At 37.7% G+C, this 24,719-nt stretch overlaps 1 protein-coding gene across 2 annotated transcripts; it reads left to right on the forward strand.

Moving 5' to 3' along the window:
* The first annotated feature begins 12,951 nt into the window (after positions 1-12,951).
* On the forward strand, positions 12,952-18,557 carry LOC107793303 (putative thiol methyltransferase 2). Of its 2 annotated transcripts, XM_016615635.2 has the most exons (8): positions 12,954-13,167; positions 13,618-13,748; positions 14,527-14,613; positions 16,747-16,847; positions 16,925-17,024; positions 17,458-17,504; positions 17,653-17,731; positions 18,098-18,557. In XM_016615635.2, the coding sequence occupies exons 1-8, from the start codon at positions 12,966-12,968 to the stop codon at positions 18,149-18,151; spliced, it is 801 nt and encodes a 266-aa protein (XP_016471121.1). In that variant the 5' UTR covers positions 12,954-12,965; the 3' UTR covers positions 18,152-18,557. The 2 variants fall into 2 exon arrangements, with proteins under 2 accessions (XP_016471122.1, XP_016471121.1); XM_016615636.2 differs by lacking the exon at positions 14,527-14,613 and having other exon boundaries at positions 12,952-13,167.
* Positions 18,558-24,719: the final 6,162 nt, after the last annotated feature.

Raw genomic sequence — 24,719 nt, forward strand, 5'->3', positions numbered from 1 at the left:
AAAATTAAAAGTTTTTAAATTTCATATTTTATTTGTAGTCACATAAATATTCAAATTTAAAAGTTTTTTATTTCACATTTTATCTATAGTTACACAAATATTAAAACTAAAAAAATTTAAATTTTAAATTTTATCTATAGCCATACAAATTTTTAAAATTAAATTTTTTAAACTTCATAATTTATTTATAGTCACACAAATATTTAAAAGTTTTCCTACACAATTAATAACTTGTTTGATGGTTGTTACCAATTGTATTGCATGGTATTGTTACTTTAAATGTAATATTTGTTTTGATTGTTACTTAAATTTTATTGTATCGTATCGTTAAATCCGTCGTCACGTAACGACAAAAAGTGTCACTTTATGTAATGACGAATTTGGTGTGGTGGCATTATTACCTTGCTTTTCTCTCTCATTTTACCTTTCTTTATTATTAAATACTCGCATTTTTTTTTACTTTACCCTATTTTTTTATATAATAATTCTACTTCGTATCTTAATTTTTTTTAGTAATGTTTCTTCGCATTTTTGGTGTGTGACATTATGAAATGATGACAAATGATACAATCTATCCAAACATTGTATTCATCAAACAATACAGTACAATACAATACGATACATTATGAAACGACATATAACAACCATCCAAACAAGCTCTAAAGTGCATCATATAAAAAGTGAGAAATTTTTTTTTTTCTGTGAGAAAATTGATTAAGTAAGTAACTACAAAAGCCATCCACCTTGTGAGGAGATTGATGGAGAAGTATAAGGAGAGAAAGAAGGACTTGCATATGGTGTTCATCAACTTAGAAAAGGCGTACGATAAAGTTCTGAAGGAGATTTTGTGGAGATGTTTGGAGGTTAGAGGTGTACGTGTTGTCTACATTAGGATGATTAAGGATATGTACGATTGTCACGACCCAAAATCCCAACATATCGTGATGGTGCCTATCTCAATACTAGGCAAGCTAATAATCTCAATAAAACATAATTTCTCTTAAGTTTGAAAATATAATATTTAAATACGATACAAAATCCCACAAATACTTATACGAACACTCCCCAAAACCTAGTGTCACTAAGTACATGAGCATCCAATATGGATACAAGTCAAAAGATAACGGTCAATAATAGTCTAAGACCAAATATAATAAACAAGGATATAGGGAAGGAGAGACAGTGTCTGCGAAAATACGGCAGCTACCTCTGAATCTCCGAAAAATTAACTGTACGAGAAAATCAACACCTGCTATGTCCAGAAGCACCTGGATCTGCACACGAAGTGCAGGATGTAGTATGAGTACAACCAACTTAGCAAGTAACAATAATAAATAAGGAATTGAAGATAGTGACGAGCTACACATTTATAGTTCATTTTCAAAAATTCCAACACAGAATAGACATGCTTTCAAATCCAGCAGTTTACGTCAAATCAATTTATACAGTTCATATAATCCGGATATAAAATCTTTCAGAGAATTTCACAACAATGACAAATAGCAACTAAGTGCAACAACAAATGAAAACAAGTACAGCCTCTCAGGCCAATAATCACTTTACTCGTCACAACAACTCAACCACTCAGCTCTCAGCCATCAACACTCACACTCAATGGGTACCCGCGCTAACTGGGAGGTGTACAGACTCCGAAGGGGCTCCTACAGCCCAAGCGCCATAATTTGCACGGACAACTCACGTGCTATAATATCTTACACGGACAACTCACGTACCATAATATCCTTACCCCACCGACAGGCCCTCGGCCTTACTCAATCCCCAACCTATTTAGTCTATCGGGCTCTCAGAACTCACAAAGATCAACCCAAACAAAGATAACATAGTGGATAAACAAATATCTAGAAAGACTGAGGTATAATACGCAAGAAAAATTATGACTGAGTACAAGACAACAATTAGCAAATAACTCAACAAGTACGCGACCTCGGTGGTCCCCAATAATACTATAACATAGCCTAAGCATGATTTCTAACATGATTTACAGTCAAATTTCTTCAACACATAGAGAGCATATAGCTAACAATAAATTATTCAACTATACAGTTTCCTCGGGACTGACCAAGTCACAATCCCCTCGGTGCACGCCCAAACGCCCGTCACCTAGCAAGTACGTCAACTCCAAAATAATCACATGACACAACATTCTAGGGTTTCATACCCTTAGGATCAAATTTAAAATTGTTACTTACCTCAAAACGTGAAATTTTTTACTCTGCTATGCCTTTGCCTCGCAAATCGGCCTCTGAATGCCTCGAATCTATTCTCAAATAATTCGTTTCAATTAACAAAATTTATTGGAATTAATTCCATAAAAAAATATTAATTTTTCATAAATATCTGAAATTTAGCTCAAACATCATCAGTGGGACCCACGCATCGGTACTCGACAAAAGTTACAAAATATGAACCGCCATTCCACCACGGGTCTAACCATACCAAAATTACTAAATTTCAATAACAATTCGGCTCTCAAATCCTCAAATTTATCCAAGAGAGTTTTCAAACTTTTCCAACTTAATTCACCAATTAAATGATAAAAACAACAATGGATTCGGGTAATTTAATTAATATTGAGTAAAGAACACTTACCCCGTTGTTTTCTCTGAAATTCTCCCAAAAATTGCCTCTCCCCGAGCTCCAATCCATCAATATCACAGACCTACGCGATCGTGAACCAAACCACGCGATCGCGAAGCACAAACGCATGATTTCCATTTCTCCCCAATTTTCTCTACGCGAACGCGACTTTCTTCACGCGTTCGCGAATAACAAACTCACACAGTTACGCGACGCGATCGCGTCCCTCTTCACGCGATCGTGAAACACAAAATGCCACTGCCTCAAATTAACCCTACGTGATCGCAGATATCCCCACGCGATCGCATAAAACAAAACCCCCACTGACCAACTAAGCCTACGCGATCGCAGACGCATTCACGCGATCGCGTAGAAGGAAAACAACATCAGATATCAGAAAATTCCAGCAGTTGCTCAAGTCCAAATTTTTTATCTGTTAACCATCCAAAACTCATCCGAGCCGCTCGGGACCACAACCAAATATACCAACAAGGCCTAAAACATCATACGAACTTAGTCGAATCCTCAAATCACCTCAAACAACGCTAAAACCATGAATTACACCCCAATTCAAATCTAATGGACTTTTAAATTTCTAATTTCTACAAATTACTCCGGAACCTATTAAATCACGTCCGATTGACCTCAAATTTTGCACACAAGTCATAAATGACATAACAGAGGTATTACAATTTTCAGAATCGGATTTTGACCCCGATATCAAAAAGTCACCCTCCCCCCGATCAAACTTTCTAAAAATTAAACTTTCGGCATTTCAAGCCTAATTCCACCACGGACCTCCAAATAATTTTTCGGGCACGCTCCTAAGTACAAAATCACCATACGGAGCTATTGAAATCATCAAAATTCTAATCCGAGGTCATTTACACATAGGTCCATATCCGGTCAACTTTTCTAACTTACATTTTCAATTATGAGACTAAGTGTCTCATTTCACTCCGAATTCCTTCCAAACCCGAACCAACTAACCCGATAAGTTATAAAATAACTATAGAGCATAAATTGAGCAGTAAATGGAGGAACATGATTATAATACTCAAAACGACCGGCTGGGGCATTACATTCTTCCCCTCTTAAACAAATGTTCGTCCTCGAGCGGGTTTAGAACAATACCTGGAGTTTCAAATAAGTGTGGATATTTTCTCCGCATCTCCTACTCAATCTCCCAAGTAGCTTCTCCAGCTGGTTGGCCTCTCCAATACACCTTCACTGGTATTATGCTCTTTGACCTTAGTTTTCTAGCATGCTGGTCTAAAATAGCCACCAGCTCCACATCGTAAGTCAAATTACCGCCCAACTGTACTGTACAAAAATCCAGAATATGAGACGGATCCCTAACATACTTTCGGAGCATGGATACATGGAAGACTGGCAAAGCAAGCAAGTTCATAAGCCACCTCTCCAATTTTCTTAAGTATCTCAAAAGGCCCAATATACCGAGGGCTCAACTTACCTTTCTTCCCGAACCTCAACACCCCCTCCATGGGTGAAATCTTGAGCAGAACCTTCTCCCCAACTATGTGAACAACATCACGAACTTTTCTGTCGGCATGACTCTTCTGTCTAGACTGTGTCGTGCGAAGCCGTTCCTTAATCACTTTAACCTTCTCTAAAGCATCCTGAAACAAGTCAGTACCTAATATTCTAACCTCACTCGCCTCAAACCAACCCACTGGAGACCGACATCTTCTCCCATATAAAGCTTCATACGGAGCCATCTGAATACTTGACTGGTAGCTGTTATTGTAAGCAAACTCCGCGAGTGGCAGAAATTGATCCCAAGAACCCCCAAAATCAATGACACAATCGCGTAACATATCCTCCAATATATGAATAGTGTGCTCGGACGACCCGTCCGTCTGAGGGTGAAATATTGTACTCAACTCAACCTGTGTGTCCAATTCTCGCTGCACTGCTCTCCAAAAATGTGATGTAAATTGTGTGCCCCGATCTGAAATGATGGACACTGGCACACCGTGTAAGCGAACAATCTCGCGAATATAAATCTCAACTAACCGCTCCGAAGAATAATTAATACCAACTGGGATAAAATGTGCGGACTTGGTCAACCGATCTACAATCACCCAAACAACATCAAGCTTTCTCAAGGTCCGTGGGAGCCCAACTACGAAATCCATGGCAATACGCTCCCATTTCCACTTCGGAATTTCAAGTCTCTGAAGCAATCCTACCGGCCTCCGATATTCATACTTTACCTGTTGACAATTTAGACACCGAGCTACAAACCCAACTATATCTTTCTTTATCCGCCTCCACCAATAATGCTGCCTCAAATCCTGATACATCTTCGCGGCACCTCGATGAATGGAGTACTGCGAACTGTGAGCTTCCTGGAGAATCAGCTCGCGCAACCCATCTATATTAGGCACACATAGCCTGCCCTGCATCTGTAACACACCGTCATCTCCAATAGTGACTTCCTTGGCATCACCATGCTGAACCGTGTCCTTAAGGACAAACATATGTGGATCATCATACTGGCGCTCTCTGATGCGATCATATAAAGAAGACCGAGAAATCACACAAGCCAAAACTCGATTCGGCTCGGAAACATATAATCTAACAAACTGATTAGCCAAGGCCTGAACATCCAAGGCGAAAGGCCTCTCTGCTACCGGTAAGTATGCTAAGCTACCCAAACTCTCTGCCTTGCGACTCAGGGCATCGACCACCACATTGGCCTTTCCGGGATGAAAGAAAATGATAATGTCATAATCCTTAAGCAACTCTAACCACCATCGCCGCCGCAAATTAAGATCTTTCTGTTTGAACAGATGTTGTAGACTCCGATGATCGGTATATACCTCACACTGGACACCGTACAAGTAATGCCGCCAAATTTTGAAGGCATGAACAATAGTTGCTAATTCAAGATCGTGTACTGGATAATTTTTCTCATGTACCTTTAATTGTCTGGACTAAGGGTGGAAAGTGGGCCGGTCCAGCCCAGGGACCGCGAGCCAAACGGGCTAGGATTGTTTGGCCCGGTTTTAGTGGACTTGGGCCGGTCCTATGATTTGGGCCCGCCAGGCCCGGGACCATTTAGCCCGCCAGGGACCGGTCCGGGACCGGACCGGTCCCTTAGCGGGACCGGACCGCTTCCTTAGCGGGCCAAACGGTCCTAACGGCTGTATTGTTTTTTAAAAAAATAATTTTTTTAAAAAAAATATTGCCGTTGGCCTGTCAAAAATAGCCGTTGGCTATTTATAAAAAAGTCATTTAACCCCCCCAACTTTGTTTTAACCCCAAACTTTTTATACATTTAATATATATACATCCTATATACTAATACATCTTATATATAGTATATAAGATGTATATATAGCTTATCGAATATAGTTTTTAACCCCCCCAACTTTGTTTTAACCACAAACTTTTTATACATTTAATATATATATTATACTATACTATATATACATCTTATATATAGTATATAAGATGTATATATAGATACTATACTATACTATATATACATCTTATATATAGTATATAAGATGTATATATAGCTTATCGAATATAGCTTATTACTTATATATATATATACTATATATACATCTTATATATATATATATATATATATATATTATACTATTTATAAAATATCCATTTAACCCCCCCAACTTTGTTTTAATCCCAAACTTTTTATACATTTAATATATATACTATACTATACTATATATACATCTTATATATAGTATATAAGATGTATATATAGCTTATCGAATATAGCTTATATATATATATACTATATATACATCTTATATACTATATATATTCGATATTAAATATTGAATATTAAAATTTAGGTCACAATTCTATAATAAAATTTATAAAGCATTGTCTTAGATATTTTTTTTAACATCCTTTTGTCTCTAATATCTATTTAATATATTTTTTTTAAATATGTTGGGCCCACTTAGCCCGTTTAGCCTGCGGGCCGGGACCATTTAGCTCGGGACCAAACGGTCCCGATCCCGGGTCGGTCCCTACAAAAAGCCCGTTTATGCCCGGGCCCGTTTGGCCCGTTTAATTTGGGACCGGCCCGTGACGGGACCGGGACCGTTTGGACCGGTCTACTTGGCTCGTTTAGGCCCGGGACCGGCCCACTTGCCAGCCCTAGTCTGGACGCATAGGCAATCACCCTACTGTCTTGCATAAGCACTGCGCCAAGACCAATACACGACGCGTCATAATACACAGTATAAGACTCTGAACCTGTAGGCAACACCAATACTGGCACTGTAGTCAAAGTTATTTTGAGCTTCTGAAAGCTCTCTTCGCATTCATCCGATCACCTGAACGGAGCACCTTTCTGGGTCAATTTAGTCATAAGCGATGCAATAGACGAGAATACACACGAAACGACGATAATAACAGGCCAAACCAAGAAAACTCTAAATCTCAGTGACCGAAGATGGCCTGGGCCAACTTTGAACTGCCTCTATTTTCTTCGGATCCACCTTAATTCCTTTACTGGAAAATATATGTCCCAAGAATGCCATTGAAGTAAGCCAGAACTCACACTTAGAGAATTTGGCATAAAGTTTTTCCTCTCTCAATCTTTGTAATACAATACCCAAGTGTTGTGCACGCTCCTCTTGGCTATGTGAGTACACCAGAATATCATCAATAAACACTACGATAAATAAATCAAGATATGGCTGGAATACACTATTTATCAAATGCATAAATGCTGTTGGAGCATTGGTTAGCCTAAAAGACATCACAAGAAATTCGTAGTGGCCACAACGAGTTCTGAATACCGTCTTTAGAATATTCGAATCCCGAATTTTCAACTGGTGATACCTAGATCTCAAATCAATTTTGGAGAACACTCTCACTCCCTGAAGCTGGTCAAATAAGTCACAATACGCGACAACGAATATTTATTCTTGATTGTCACTTTGTTCAATTGCCTATAATCAATGCACATCCGCATAGTACCATCTTTCTTTTTCACAAACATAACCGGTGCATCCCAAGGTGACATACTAGGCCTAATAAACCCCTTTTCAAGGAGTTCCTGAAGTTGCTCTTTTAATTCTTTTAACTCAGCTAGTGCCATAGGATACGGAGGAATAGAAATGGGTTGAGTGCCCTGCACCAAGTCAATACCAAAATTAATATCCATGTCGGATGGCATACCCGGCACATCTGCAGGAAATACATTCGGAAAGTCTCGCACGACCGGTATTGAATCAATAATAGGAGTATCGGCATCAACATCTCTCACGAAGGCCAAATATGACAGACATCCCTTTCCAACTATATGTTGGGCCTTCAAATAAGAAATTACCCTGCTAGGAACAAAATCTAGAGAACCTCTCCATTCAACCTTTGGCAACCCCGGCATCGTCAACGCCACGATTTTTGCGTGACAGTCCAGAATAGCATGATATGGAGACAACCAATCCATATCAGGATTACATCGAAATCAACCATACCAAGTAATAAGAGATCAACTCCAGTCTCCAATTTCCCAAAAGTTACCACAAATGACCGATACATACGGTCCACAGTAATAATATCGCCCGCCGATGTAGATACACAAACACGTGAAACTAAGGACTCACATGGCATATTCAGATAATGAGAAAAATACGATGATACATATGAATAAGTGGAACTATGGTCAAATAATATAGAAGACTCCCTGTGACACACTGAAACAATATCTGTGATCACTGCATCTGAGGCAACGATATCTGGCCTGGCAGGATAAGCATAAAATCGGGCCTGACCGCCACCTGACCGGCCTCCCCTTCTTGGGCGACCCCTAGCTGTCTGACTCCCACCTCGAGCTGGCTGAGAGGGTGGTGTAATTGTTGGTGTCATTGGTCGAGAACTCTGCTACAGAGCCCCACTCAATAGCCTAGGACAATCTCTCTTGAAATGACTCAATTATCCGCACTCGAAACAACCCCTCCTCTAACGGAACTGCTGCTCCTGATAACTCGAAGAATTACTTGTAGAAGCCCGAGAAGACGAGGCATGATGAGAACTCTGCGCTGATAGTGCACTGAATGAAGATAAGTACAGACGTCTCCATACCGATTCGCAAGACTATATTAAACCTGCTCATGACTCGTGAGACCTATGTAAACTGGGCTTTGATACCAACTTGTCACGACCCAAAATCCCAACATGTCGTGATGGCGCCAATCTCGATTCTAGGCAAACCGATAATCTCAATAAAACATAATTTCTCTTAAGTTTGAAACTATAATATTTAAATACGATACAAAATCCCACAAATACTTATACGAACACTCCCCAAAACCTGGTATCACTAAGTGCATGAGCATCTAATATGGATACAAGTCAAAAGATAATGGTCAATAATAGTCTAAGACCAAATACAGTAAACAAGGAGATAGGGAAGGAGAGACAATGTCTGCGAAAATACGGCAGCTACCTCTGAATCTTCAGAAAATCAACTGTACAAGAAAATCAACACCCGCTATATCCAGAAGCACCTGGATCTGCACACAAAGTGTAGGGTGTAGTATGAGTACAACCAACTCAGCAAGTAACAAGAATAAATAAAGAATTGAAGATAGTGACGAGCTACACATTTATAGTTCATTTTCAGAAATTCCAACACAGAATAGACATGCTTTCAAATCCAGCAGTTTAAGTCAAATCAATTTATACAATTCATGTAATCCAAATATAAAATCTTTTAGAGAATTTCACAACAATGGCAACTAGCAACTAAGTGCAACAACAAATGAAAAGCAAGTACAGCCTCTCAGGACAACAATCACTCTACTCGTCACAATAACTCAACCACTCAGCTCTCAACCTTCAACACTCACACTCAATGGGTACCCCGCGCTCACTAGAGGGGTGTACAGACTCCGGAGGGGCTCCTACAGCCCAAGCGCCATAATTTGCACGGACAACTCCTGCGCTATAATATCCTACACGGACAACTCACGTGCCATAATATCCTTACCTCACCGACAGGCCCTCGGCCTTACTCAGTCCTCAACCTCTCTAGTCTCTCGGGCTCTCAGAACTCACAAAGATTAGCTCAAGCAAAGATAACATAGTGGATCAACAAAAATCCAGAAAGACTGAGGTATAATATGGAAGAAAAATCATGACTGAGTACAAGATAACAATTAGCAAATAACTCAATAAGTACGCGACATCTTTGGGCCCCAAAAATACTATAACATAGCCTACGCATGATTTCTAACATGATTTACAGTCAAATTTCTTCAACACATAGAGAGCATATAGCTAACAATAAATTATTAAACTATACAGTTTTTCCAGGATGGACCAAGTCACAATTCCCTCGGTGCACGCCCACACGTCCGTCACTAACATGTGCGTCACCTCCAAAATAATCACATGACACAACATTCTGGGGTTTCATACTCTTAGGACCAGATTTAAAACTGTTACTTACCTCAAAACGTAAAATTCTTTACTCTGCTATTCCTTTGCCTCGCAAATCGGCCTTTGAATGCCTCGAATCTAGTCACAAATAATTCGTTTCAGTCAATAAAATTTATTGGAATTAATTCCATAAGAAAATGCTAATTTTTCATAAAAATCCGAAATTTAGCTCAAAAATAACATGTGGTCCCACATATCGGAACTCGACAAAAGTTACAAAATATAAACTCTCATTCCACCACGAGTTTAACCATACCAAAATTACTAAATTTCGATAACAATTCGGTTCTCAAATCCTCAAATTTATCCAAGAGGGTTTTCAAACTTTTCCAACTTAATTCACCAATTAAATAATAAAAACAACCATGGATTTGAGTAATTTAATCAATATTGAGTTAAGAACACTTACCCCGTTATTTTCTCTGAAAATCTCCCAAACATCGTCTCTTCCCGAGCTCTAATCCGTAAAAAATTAAAAATGGGACGAAGTCCCATTTTTAGAACTTAAACTCTCTGCCCAGACATTTGCTCTACATGATCGTGAACATTCCCACGCGATCGCGAAGAATAATTTTCCATCGCCCAGATTTAACCCTACGCGATCGCGATGCACAATATCACACACCTATACGATAGCGGACCAAACCATGTGATCGCGAAGCACAAACGCGTGATTGCCATTTCCGCCCAATTTCCTCTACGCGAACGCGACCTTCTTCACGCGTTCGCGAATAACAAACTCACATAATTACGCGATCGCGTCCCGCTTCACGCGATCACGAAACACAAAATATCACTGTCTCAAATTAACCCTATGTGATCGTAAATATTCCCACGCGATCGCGTAGAACAAAACCCCCACTGACCAACTAAGCCTACGCGATCGCAGACGCATTCACGCGATCGCGTAGAAGGAAAGCAACATGAGATATTAGAAAATTCCAGCAGTTGTTCAAGTCCAAAATTTTTATCCGTTAACCATCCAAAATTCACCCGAGTCCCTCAGGACCTCAACCAAATATACCAACAAGTCCTAAAACATCATACGAACTTAGTCGAATCCTCAAATCACCTCAAGCAGCGCTAAAATCATGAATTACACCCCAATTCAAGCCTAATGAACTTTGAAATTTCTAATTTCTACAAATGACTCCGGAACCTATCAAATCACGTCCGATTGTCCTCAAATTTTGCACACAAGTCATAAATAACATAAAAAAGGTATTCCAATTTTCAGAATCGGATTCCGACCCCGATATTAAAAAGTCAACCCCCGATCAAACTTTTCAAAAATTAAACTTTCGGCATTTTAAGCCTAATTCCACCACGAACCTCCAAATAATTTTCCGGACACGCTCCTAAGTCCAAAATCACCATACAGAGCTATTGGAATCATCAAAATTCAAATCCAAGGTCGTTTACACATAGGTCAATATCCGGTCAACTTTTCTAACTTACATTTTTAATTATGAGACTAAGTATCTCATTTCACTCCAAATTTCTTCCGGACCCGAACCTACTAACCCAGTAAGTCATAAAATAATTACAGAGCATAAATTAAGCAGTAAATGAGGGAACGGGGTTATAATACTCAAAACGACTGGCTGAGTCGTTACAACGATGGAGTAAAGACCTGAGTGAGGACGGTAGGTGGGGACTCAGACCATTTTCCGGTTATGATGAGATTGCATCAGGGGTCGGCACTCAACCCTTTTTTGTTTGCTCTGGTGATGGACGTACTGACGTGCCACATCCAAGGAGAGGTGCTGTGGTGCATGCTATTTGCAGATGATATTATATTGATTGACGAAACGTGAGACGGTGTGAACGCGCAATTAGAGGTATGGAGGCAGATCCTGAAATCTAAAGGTTTCAAGTTGAGAAGGACCAAGACAGGATACTTAGAGTGTAAGTTCAGTGGCGAGACTCAAGGATGGGAATGGGAGGTGAGGCTGGACTCGCAGGTCATCCCTATGAGAGAGAGTTTTAAGTACCTTGGGTCTATTATTTAGGAGGATGAGGAGATTGATGAAGATGTCATACATCGTATTGCGGAGGGATGGATGAAATGGAGACTCTTTTTCGGTGTTTTGTATGAGAAGAAGGTGCCACCGAAATTTAAGGGTAAGTTCTATAAAGTGGTGGTCAGACCAACGATGTTGTATGTGGATGAGTATTGGCCAGTCAAGATCGCTCATGTCCAGAAGATGAAGGTAGTAGATATGAGTATGTTGAGATGGATGTGCAGGCACACCAGGTTAGATAGGATCAGAAATGAGGTTATTCGCGACAAGGTGGGTGTGGCCCCTATTGAGAACAAGATGCGTGAAGCGCAACTTAGGTGGTTTGGTCATGTGAGGAGGAGGAGCACAGATTCCCCGGTGAGGAGGTGTGAGAGGTTGACATTGGAGGGCCTACGGAGAGGTAGAGGTAGGCCAAAGAAGAGATGAGGAGAGGTGATTAGGTAAGACATGGCGCATCATCAGTTGACCGAGGATATAACCCTTGATAGAAAGGTATGTAGGTCGAGGATTAGGGTAGTAGAGTAGGTAGTCTAGAGTATTCATAACAGTAGTATTGACACGTATTCTCGCTTTCTGTTGGTAATAGGTTTTTATGACTAACTGTTATTTTCTTTCATTGTTGATCACTTTACTGTCTTGTTGTTTTTATTCTGCTTTTATATGGCTTTTTGGTACTGTCCTTTCTTGTCTATATTTTCATTAATGTGGTGCTTATACTTCCATGAGCCAAGAGTCTATTGTAAATAACATGTCTATTCTCACAAGGTAGGGGTAATATTTGCATACACATTGACCTCCCAAACCTCACGGTGTGAGATAATAACGGGTATATTGGTGTTGTTGTTGTAAGTAAATCGCAGCAACTGCCAACCTTATAAATGATCCGACCCGATGGGAACAACCACTCTTACATTCCCGACGGGTCAACCAATGAGGACCCATTTGTGTTCCTCCTCCTATGCCCTTCTCTTCAACACTGCGCCATTATTAACTGCTCCCCTCAGTAGACTTGCAATGGCAAGAAGCCACTCGTCGAAGGATTCACAGCCTAAAGTTGACAAAATGCAACAGCTAGTTCATTCTGACCCTTCTGGTAAACCCTTCTTTTTTTGTGGGGATGGGGGGGATTGGCTATATGAATTCTTACTATTGTTTTGCTCCATTTGCATCTGTTTCTTTCCAATGTTCAATAATTATGATTTTTCTCAAGAAAAATTGAATCTTTTTATTACTTCTTTCGTCTCATTTTATGTGGTATAGTTTTAGTTTTAAAGAAAGGAAGAGAGACTTCTGAAACTTGTGTTATAAAACAAGCTATAGATATTTATATGACTATAAATATCTAATGGAAAGTTTTATACCAAATTGTGTTTAAATAACTAAAGTATGATGCTCTTTTGGACAGAGTAAAAAGGAAAATATGTCACATAATTTTGCTCCATTTGCATCTGTTTCTTTTCAATTTCCAATAATTTATATTCTCCCCAAGAAAAAATGGATCTTTTTTTTCTTAATGTTACAAATTCACATATGTAATTGATAGGTGGTTGGGAGAAATGCTGGGAGAAGGGGTTGACACCCTGGGATTTAGGGCAGCCTACCCCAATACTTGTTGATCTTCATCAGAGAGGTGCCCTTCCCAAAGGCAGGGCTTTGGTCCCTGGTTGTGGCAGTGTAAGTTGTTTTGTTCTATCTCCTGATTCGTTCATGGGGATCAAACTACATCATGATGTTGTACTTCTTGCTTCATTCGTTGTGTCTTATAACTTGTTTTGTGAATCCTCTACATTCAGTCCGGTTTGATCGGGCCAGTTTCATTATAATACTCAATGATTTATGCTTTAAGAAAAAAGTTAGGTTTTCTCTGCTAATTGTGTAATGGTAATATCCAGAAATTAAGAGGCCATGCATGCTCAATTTGCATAATTATGGAAGGATGGCTGACTGTTATAGTTTCTGATTTTTCCTCATGAGAAAAGTAGTATGTTCATTTTCAGAAAGAAAAAGAAAAAAAAAGTCAAGTAGAATGTTTTCTTCTGATTAATACATGAACTTGAGATTGTCCCCAGGGCTTTGATCTATTGGCCAGAGCGCAGGGCTTGATGTGTGGGTTAGGCACACGTCACAAGTTCAAACCCTGCCGTAGAGAAAACGTGGTAATTAAGTGGAAAAGGGTAGAGTGGCGTACCCATTATTCATCGAGTTTTGAGCCATGCGCTATTGGCCCTTAGGATTTCTAAAAAAAGAACATGTGATCAACCATTTATTTATATGCAACATGTGGTTCCAATATTGTTGTTATTAGGCCATTTGACACCAAATGTTCATGGGTCTAATCAACTGATTTGGTCTTCCGATTTTTTTTCTTTTCTTCATTGCACCAAAAGCTACCTCTCTTTCTCTTTTACTGTTTTGATACTGTTTCGTTTTGCTTAGTGAAGTATATGTGCAGGGTCATGACGTGGTGGCAATTGCATGTCCTGAACGCTTTGTTGTTGGCTTGGATGTATCAGAAAATGCTATTAAGCAAGCTACAAAAGTAAGAGCTAATACTTTTGATCACTTCAATCTGGTGTGCTAAAACCAGCGTTGGGGCGAGCGTGAAGCAAAGCGAAGCGAAGCGACAAGGCCCCATATCTGAGCCTTGAAGACGTCTTCAACTTATGAAAACCCTAGCTCCGTTGAGTCGCACAGCTTTTGAATGTGGACTCGCAGGTGCAGCAGACAAAAATTAAACTCTTCAGAAAGTTTTTTTCTCTAAATTAAACCCTTTAAAACTTAAAAGAAAGTAAAGCGCACGCTTCACGCTTCACGCTTCACTCTTAGAAGCGTATACTTCATCGAAGCCGCATCGCGTTCCCCATCTGAAGCGACTTCCTTACTGCTTCGCTTAGCTTTGCTTCTCGCTTTAAGCGCAGAAGCGAGCGGTTTCCCCAACACTGTCTAAAACCTCCTTATAGAAATGGTTCAAAGACTTGTCTTCCAAAACTGAATATTATGCAACCCCTCTGCTTATTCTTCACTACTTACTCTTATCTTGATGTATAGCTTACTTGTTAATGCAATGTGCAGTGGAAACTAAATAACTTCCCGACTGTTATCTTTGGCTGAAGAATTCGATTCCGTGAACGATACTCATCTTCTTGCTTCCTTTGGAAATTTGACTTTTCGTTGTCGAGGATCAATAATTTGAACAAATCTCTTTAAATATAATGTTAGAGTATGTTCCCTGTAGACTAAAAGGATCATGATTCATGACTACTGGAGAAATGCCCTTTCTCAGAATCCAACTAGGGGAGGTCCTAGCTCTGAAACCATTTGAGATCAGTGGCGGACCCAAGATTTTATACAAGCGGGTTCAGTAAAAGATGAGTGACTATTCATATAAGTAGTGTCGGGTAAAAAAAGTAGGGTTTGAATTCTTAAATAATTTAAGCAAATGTACTTTCATGTTTTATCAAAATTTAAGAAAGAAACAACCAAAATCACTTTGTAGATAGGTTAATTTTTGAAGTAGGTAACATTGTAGAATAATTTTTATTGATTTCAATAAAAAAAAAAAGTGAAATAAAAAAAAAGATAAAAGTAAGAATAATAAATTCATAAGGGACTACGCACATAACTCTGGCCCGCTAGAAATTACAAAACAAAATTTACAAGCGCCACAAGAGGGATTCGAACACAACACCTTACTTACATTTTGAACCCTCTTTACCACCTCAACAGACAACGCTTTTGGTTTCAAGTGGGTTCAAATTTTTATTTCTATACATATTTTCGCTCTTTCAAATATAATTTACCAATATACACAATGTAATTTATCAGCGAAGTGGGTTCAACCTCGCTTGACACCATGTGGGTCCGCCCCTGATTGAGATTATGTGGTGGCAACAATTTCTTGGAAATTGGATGATGGAAGGTGCTTTTGATCTTAGCTGGACGCATAGTGCCTTAGCTATCACTGTATGCCTTCTGGCTGTCCTTTTATGTTTGAGCAACCCTGGGGGTGATGATGTTTGAGAGTAATGTTTGCTAGGAGCCACCATTCTGGTGTAAGGAAGAGGGGGCTTAGTTTAGGTAATTTGGCGTGCAAAATAATCTCTTTCTGGAAGAAAGAATGATTGGATCCTTGAGAACCTAAAAATAGAAACTGATAAGGAGCTAGAAGTAGCCAGCTATGGACGGAATGCAACTCTCAAATTTTCTCTTGCATGCGTATGCTTATTACCTTCCCTTTTGTTTTATTGGGTGGATAAATTTACGTTCTTCACTTGAAGGAGGAGCTTTAGCTTTCGGTCTGTTATAAACTTCTTTGATCACTTAGCTAAGTCTTTCTCAGTTTGGTTGTTGATATTGCTGTGTGATTTTGATATTGGAAGTTTCAGCTTTTCGTCCAGAATTTTGAGTGACACAGAAGCTCAACCATGAGACTCTGCATTTAACTTTTCCATTGTCATTTTGGTCTAAGGAAATGCTTTTTGGAGTAGTAGTTTAGCCAACACTAACATTAATGCTTCATATGTTGTCTGTTGTTCTTGAGGACCCATTTCAATATATAGTTCTAACTTCTTGAAAGTTCAGAGACCAGGTTTATAGTGGTGATTCTGTTGGTTTTGTTCATACATTCTGATGATTTCTCAAAGTATCTACACCTTATTTTTGCACAAGGTAGCTGTTTTCATCATCAAAAAGGGCGGAGTATTTTGCTTTTCTAGAGGCAGATTTCTTCACCTGGCGTCCCACTCATTTGTTTGATCTTATCTTTGACTACACGTAAGGTTGACATGACCATGTGTTTATTATCTTACGAAATGACCAGTTATGTGACAGCATTACTTTCAAATTGGCAGTTTCTTTTGTGCCATTGAACCAGAGATGAGAGCACAATGGGCCAGTAGAATTCGAGATCTTCTAAAACCAGACGGGGAGCTTATTACACTGATTTTTCCGGTTTGTCAATAGTTCTTTTTCCATTAAATTTCTTCCCTTCTCGTTTACAAACGTATGATCATTTAATTTCTTATGAAATAAAGAGTTAATAATATGATTGAAGTTACCTATAATATCATAGGAAATTTTATGTTATGCTCATGTAATAGATCCAATATAGGACTCGTTATTTTTCAAGTAAGTATCCTACATTATATCAGTGAAATTATCAGTGTTAAACGTTTTCGTACTATTGATGGAAACATCATTTACATGTGCTCTTACCCCCAAGGGGAAGGGGCAAAAGATAGTCGCATTGCCAGGTCAAACCTACAATATGCTAAAAGGGTTAGTAGCTCACTGTAACAATTTACTATGAGTTGGTAGATTTGCTATTCTTGGCATTATTTCCTTTCACTTCTCCCTCGGTTTTGAGATTCTTGTTGTTTTCCAGATAAGCGACCATGAAGGCGGGCCTCCATATAAAGTATCAGTTTCCGAGTAATCTCTATTTTCTTTAGTCTCTTTCTAGATCTGCTCCCCTCAGAGACTTCTCATCTTGTTGTGTTAAAGTTTGCTGAATATTTATCTAGTTTCTTTCATGAGTTCATTCAAATGAATGACTAATTGTTATGATTTCTCTGAGTAGTTATGAAGAAGTCTTGCACCCCCTGGGGATCAGGGCAGAGTCCATCGTGGAGAATAACTTGGCTATTCCACCTCGGAGAGTGAGTACATTTGCTTAAATTTAAGCAGTGACACTTGGCATATTTCGTTTGCTTCGCTGCACGACACTTGCATATTTCTTTGAGAAAAGTTCATTGCTATCGAGAGCCTTAGCTCTTCCTGCGCATTCCCATAAGAACAACGCTAGGAATCATTCATATTAAAGACTGATATTTGGTGAACACCTGGTTGGTTGTTGTTTTGCGTATGTGAATCTGAGACCTCTTGATTTCTGCATAATGACATGCCATCGAAAATGAAATTATGCATACGTGAATTGTAATCTTATTGGGAATGTAGTTTTCTCTAAGGTAATTTCTCCCTGCCATAGGAGTCTTAAGTACTATGCTTTCTTGTTATCTTTATAGGGAAGAGAGAAGCTGGGAAGGTGGAAAAGGTCCATATGCAAATCCTTCCTTTGAATATCATTTCAACCTTGTTGGTTTTCATTCTCAGGTTGTGCCATCTGTTCTGTGGTTCCTCCCAATGTATATTGTTAACAAACACACAAAGCATTATATTTACACAGGAAATTAATAGTGGGAGTTGGTTCTGATAAATTGGCAAGTGAGACCTATTAAAGTCCTCTTGTCCATTAATAAACCAATCTCACGTACCTTGTGTTTGGTTATGCAAGGCATGTATTAAAATTTCTCATGGGTACTCAATTTGGGTCCATCTAATGGTATACTTAGCTGTTTGGGCCAAAGAGGAAGATATAGTGTTTTTTAAAAGCTTTAAAAGATGCTATTAATAATACAGTATCGTGTAACTATGTCCATACCATATTATATTATAAATAAAGGATACATCCATTTTTTTTTATTAGTCATTTTAGTGTCTAACTTGCTTATATTATGTAGACATGCATGTTGTTAGAGTTTCCCCTCTTGGTTGTGGAAGTGAGTTGTCTTTCTTATATGGTCTTGTGTAATCCTTATCATGAGATAACTTTCAGGGTTGAGTTAGACTTGGCGTTTAATTTCTTTAATGAGTCGTTTGGTACATAGGATAAAAATAATAATCCCGGGATAAAGTTTGGGATTAATTTTAACCCATGTTTGTTTGGGGTATTAGTTAATTCCGGGATACCTTTTACACTAAAATGGTGAGATTAGTTATCACATACAGAAGGTGGGATAACTAATCTTATGGGATATCCCACCATTGTACCAGATGACCCCTTCATGTAGTATTAGAGCTAAGCCTATTTATGTCTTGGTTTACTCAATGTTGATACCCCATGTTATGTTCATGCTCAAGGTATTGAGAGAAAAGAGTTCTTGTTTTCTTATATGATCTTGAGTAATCTCCATCTTATGAATCTTTGGGGTGAAGTTAGGGTCAAGGTTTATTTTTTATGGCTTTATACACAAGTTAACATCTTTACTTGCACAGTTTACTTACTTTATTGTTTTTCAACTAAATACTTGACAAGCACCTCTACCTCCAACCTTAAGATTGCGGTTTTCAGTCACCAAGGGAGCAAAGTAGGGAAGCTTCTAAGGAGGGGTTAAAAAAAAAAAAACTAAATGCCTAAAGTTGATCAGAACATGTCTTTTAATCGTTGATCATTCTTATGTGACGTTCATTTGATTGAGTTAGATAGTTTGTTAGAATCAGTAAATGTGCTAAAAACTTGTCACCTAAGGCCCGGGGCGTATGTAGCCTTATAATAGCGGGTTCAATTGAACCCATAACTTTCGACGCGGGGTACAAATTTATATGCAAAAAATCACTAAAATCAATAAATTATAGATATGAACACATAACTTTAAGGATATAATGAGTTCAGTAGTAAAAATTTTTTAAAATTAATGGATTCGCCTAAGGCTAAGGGTGGAAAAAATACTTTTCCTATCTCCATTTTTCTTCCTCGAATGTCTAGTTCTCCAATGAAGCTGTTTTGATGGGAGGGGTAGAAGGGAGAATTTCTTACAAAATCATTTCCCACGAAGCCCAATTCTTAATCAAAACATCCCCAAATTATTAGAATTTGAACTCTCATTTTCCATGATTCTCAGTTTATTACCCACTTCATTAACCCATAGGTGATACACTTTATATGGTATGGATATGAATGTGCTATGCACATAAGTGCAACTGATATTTAAAGCATGTGTCCGTACCATCTTAATATGTTTAATTGAGAAATCGCAAAATTAAGAAGTTGAATTATAGAACCGTGCAAGATGTCAATGTGATTAAAGTATTAAACTTTCTTTATTAAGCAAGTGGACTAGTTGGGATAACTATTGGATAACAACTAAAGACGTTCACTCACAATTAACAAGGAAAAGTGTTGTATAAGTATAACTATATATGCATTGTGCACGTCGAAGTTTAATTTTCAAAAATAATCTTTGTGGTGAACCTCTTTCCTTATTAAAATAACATATAATGTGAAACATGATCTCCAATGTTCCAAGATTTAGCAACATAGTTCCATTAGATCTATTTCTATTTTAGTGTAGGCAAGTGGCCAAATATGACTTCTCTCTAACAAGTCTCCCAAAAAGCAACGCCACTAAAATGTCCTATCATTGCAGTGGCAGAGGGGTAGTTAAGGATTCACGTAATCGCTCAATTTCAATTTAGGTTATATAGTTTGACTTTAAATGATGTAATTTAATTTGACATAAATTTTAAGAATTTTTTTTTTTTAAAAAAACATGTAATGCTAAAAGCTTAAGAGACAAAAGTTTAGTGGTTGTGTGACTATAAAAACTTTTCATTAAAAGTAAAGTGAGTAAAATAAAATATTTAAAGTTAAATTATTTCTAAATAAAGAAATGTATCATTTTTTTGGAATAAGAAAAGTGTGTCATTTAAATTGAAACGGAGAAATTAATTGATTTAGAGGGTTAGATACGGATTCAGATCCTGAATCCGCTTCACCTACCTACCAAACCACCCCAAAAGAAGAACAAAAAAACTAATAAGAGAAATTAAAACAAAAACAAAAAAGAGAAGCATTAGGAGGGAAGAACAGTCAATGTCAACGAGTGTAGTGATAACCATGATGATTTTAGAACCAAATACGTTGATAAGTTCTTTTGTTATCTGTTTTCGTGCTGTTCCTTTCTTTTTAATTAAATATTTTTAAAGTATACTTTCTTTAAAGAAGAGTAAGACAATAGTCAATAGGAAATGACAACCAAGGAGGAAAAAAGATCGAGATATGTATCTTGCACAAGTTGAGTATAGCGTCAAACTGCTATTGCATGTAAATACAAATGCTTGTCTTTCTTTTACATTCTCCCCCCCCCCCCCCCTATTTTATTGATTTCCTTCCTTTTTTATTGAAAGACAAATGCAACTTTACTACGTCCTTCAATGTTTCCCTTTAATTCAAAATATAGTATACTAATTTCAGCACAGAAAATATAACCAAAAAAGGAAAGAAGATACATTAGTATACTATAGTTGTATAATATTCTTTTAATTCAAAATAGGATGCAAAGAATATTATATAAATGTAGATAATATAAAAATTGACAATCATTGTATTATATAGTTCATATGCTTTTCTTTTGATGAATGTCTGATTCATTGCATAGAAACTAAGATATTTTAGGTTTAGTTTACACTAACTTTTAAAGTAAATAAAAATTAGAAAGATAAAATCAAGGTATTCTTTTGTGTGTTTTATCCCCATAACATAAAGAGGAACTTTCATAAAGCACTATAGTTTAGAGTCTAATCACCATATGTAACTATAGTTTGCCTAATTAACATTATTAGCTATTGTGTATCAATTGTCTTCATTTAGGCAATTGTATACAATTTCGTAGTTAGTGTTAAATTGTTATTAGCTTGTATCAAGCTTGTATCACTTCAGACGTGCAACTGTATTCGTTGGCGAAATAAAGAAATATAGAAAAATAGAATGCTCTCATTAAGAGTCAAACTCAAGACCTCCGCTTACTAAGTGGGCGCTCTAACCTATTGAACTATAAGAACTTGTTGCTCTCTTGTTTCAGTTAAAAATAATTGATCTCTTGTTTCCGTACTACATATGGATTTGCTATAAAATTTAAATATAGCTACGAATGGTAATTTTCTGAAAGTATAGCTACAAATGATAAATATAACGTATATATTTGCCATGTCGCATAATTTTTCCAGACATAAAGTTAATCTCCATATAGGTTAGCTCATATTAAATTAGTTAAATATATAAAAACTATATACTAATTGTTATGAATAGAATTGTACTTAGAGTGAATGTCTATCTTTTAGAGAGTTTGCTACTTTGTGGCTAAGTCATTCTTTCCCTATAAATAGAGGGGTTTTATCCCATTGTAAATCATCTGAAATTCAATAAGAATTACCTCTCTCTTTTCCTTGCAATATTATTCTTTTTCTTATTGTTTTATTTCACGTTATCAGCACGAGACTCTACCGTCTCAAGAAGCTCTTTGAGAAGACTAAGGTATAGCTTTTCTGCTCTTTTAATAATGTCTGATATTATGAAATGAAAGTTCGTTGCCCTTAAAATTTCGGGCAAGAACTATATGTCGTGGGTGTTGGATGCTGAAATTCATTTTGATGCAATGAGTCTTGCAGACGCCATTAAAGATAAAAATAAAGCATCTATCCAAGACTGTGTTAAGGCCTTGATTTTCTTGCGCCATCACCTTGATGAAGGGTTGAAAATAGAATATTTCACAGTCAAAGATCCACTTGTTTTGTGGAATGGCTTAAAGGAAAGATATGACAACTTAAAGTTGGTCACACTTCCACAAGCACAATATGATTGGGCTCATCTGAGGCTCCAAGACTTTAAGTTTGTCTCTGAATACAATTCGGCGATATTCATAATTACTTCTAAATTGAAACTCTGTGGAGATACTATGATATGCTTGAAAAAACGTTCACAATGTTTCATGCCTCCAATATGGTCCTGCAATAGAAGTATCGAGAGAAGGGTTTCAAGAAGTATTCTGAGTTGATTTCTCTTCTCCTTGTGGCTGAACAAAACAATGACTTGTTCATGAGAAATCATGATAATCGACCCACTAGGTCTACACCATTGCTTGAAGTGGATGGGGTGTATTCCCATTATGCTAAGCGTGAAAAAGGCCGTGGCCCTATTCGTGGTCGTGGCCGTAGCCGCGGCCGTGACTCTATTCGTGGTCGTGGTCGTAGCCGCGACCGTGGACAAGGAAGAAATTTTCCTGGTGTTAATCATCCCCCGCAGAAAAATAACCACCAAAAGTGGAAAGGGAAAGATGAGAAGCGAAAGGCAAATGCTTCAGAAACTGAATGCTATTGTTGCGGTGAAAAAGGGCATTGAGCATATATTTGTCGTACACCAAGATATTTGGTTGACTTTATCAAGCATCTCTAAAGAATAAAGGCCCTGAAACTAATTTTGTCTATGACAATGAATTTGACATCACCCACTTGGATGTGGCAGATATTTTTGAGCACTCTGATGAAAAAATAGATCACTTGATCGGTGATGGATCCGTGGTTAAAGATGATTGATTATTTTTGCATATTCGTATTAGCTAGTGAATAAACATCATGTAATCACAGTTCTTTACATGAATAGTAGTCATTAGTATTAATTCGTATTATTTATTTTATGCGATAGTGTTAATTCGTTTTGATTAAATATAATTAGTATCCGTTTTAAACAATGTTTCAGTTTGCTTAGTTTTCAAAGATTAATATATTCTTTATTAAAGTAACGTTATGATTTTGTGAAAAGAAAATTTAACATTTGCAAATAGCCAAGTTAACAGATCATGCGAAAGCTACTTCAATTTTTTCCAAGGAAATTCAAATCTTCAATTTCTTTTGTGGTTTATTTTTCCGCAACTGACATGCTAAGTTGCTAATTGTATGAAAAATTTCAGCATCACACAAAAGGCACATTGTTTACCCGAAAAACGGTTAGAGTTAAATTTGTACGTAGTTCTAAAGGTATGTAGTATAACTTGACACAAATCGTAAGAGTAAATAGAAATATCAAATATTGACTGTAAAGGATGAAAAATAAGCAAAGTTGAGAAGAGGATAATTTATGGATTAAGCAAGATGAATCAATCTATGAAGCTAAAAAAGGATAATTCTTCAATATGGGAGTGTATGATATATGAGTTACAATGTATGCAAAACTTGATGCTTTACAAAAATATAGCCATCCCTCTTATAGTGGAGGGATCTTACTTTAGATATAATTAAAAATACATTGTGGGGAACCCATGATAAATCAGCTTTTCCTTAATTCCCGCCGAGATTCTTACCCTTAGTGCGGTTATAACGGCTCTTGTCTATGAGCTCGATCCTGACCGGACTCAGTATATGTCGGTTTTCAGGTTTAGAGCTCGATGTGGGTTCGAGCTCGATGTTGACTCGTGACCCAGTATTAGGCCGATATTGGTTGGCCTTTGGCCCTTAAGCTCGATTCCACCGCTCCTCATCATAGTTCGATTTGGACCCGAGCTCGATAATGACTTCGAGCTCGGTATTTAACCTGTCCCTGAAACTCGAAGCTCGTTTGTACCTTCTTCGGATCTCATCTCGATATTATAAAAACTTTCTTCGGTCCATTATGTTCTCATCTCGATCAGTCATACGAAGGCCAAAATCAGTTTCGACTGTATACAGATAGTCCCCTCGTTTCTCGGAAAGGATATGGCGAGAAACGATATGATTTTCCAACGGCTCGATTGGATATACACTAACGTTTGCATCGAGCCCGACCATGACGTATGTGATAGCTGTCCCGTCGGTTCAGTTTACCAAGACATTTAATGCGTGTCAGACGGTGGTCAGCCACCACTGATATTAAACCGTCCTTGCTCAATCTATAAATAGCCCCTCTTTTTACCATTTATCACTTTTACATCTTCAATCTTCAATCTCCAAATTTTCCAAGTTCTTTCTCGCATCTTCTGAGTTCATCTGTAAGTCTGTGATTTTTCTGCAAATATCTTTCTTCTGTGATTTTCAATGCAAAATATTTCTTCAAAACAC

The sequence above is a fragment of the Nicotiana tabacum genome, chromosome 15, assembly GCF_000715075.1.
Source record: "Nicotiana tabacum cultivar K326 chromosome 15, ASM71507v2, whole genome shotgun sequence".
Taxonomy (NCBI): domain Eukaryota; kingdom Viridiplantae; phylum Streptophyta; class Magnoliopsida; order Solanales; family Solanaceae; genus Nicotiana; species Nicotiana tabacum.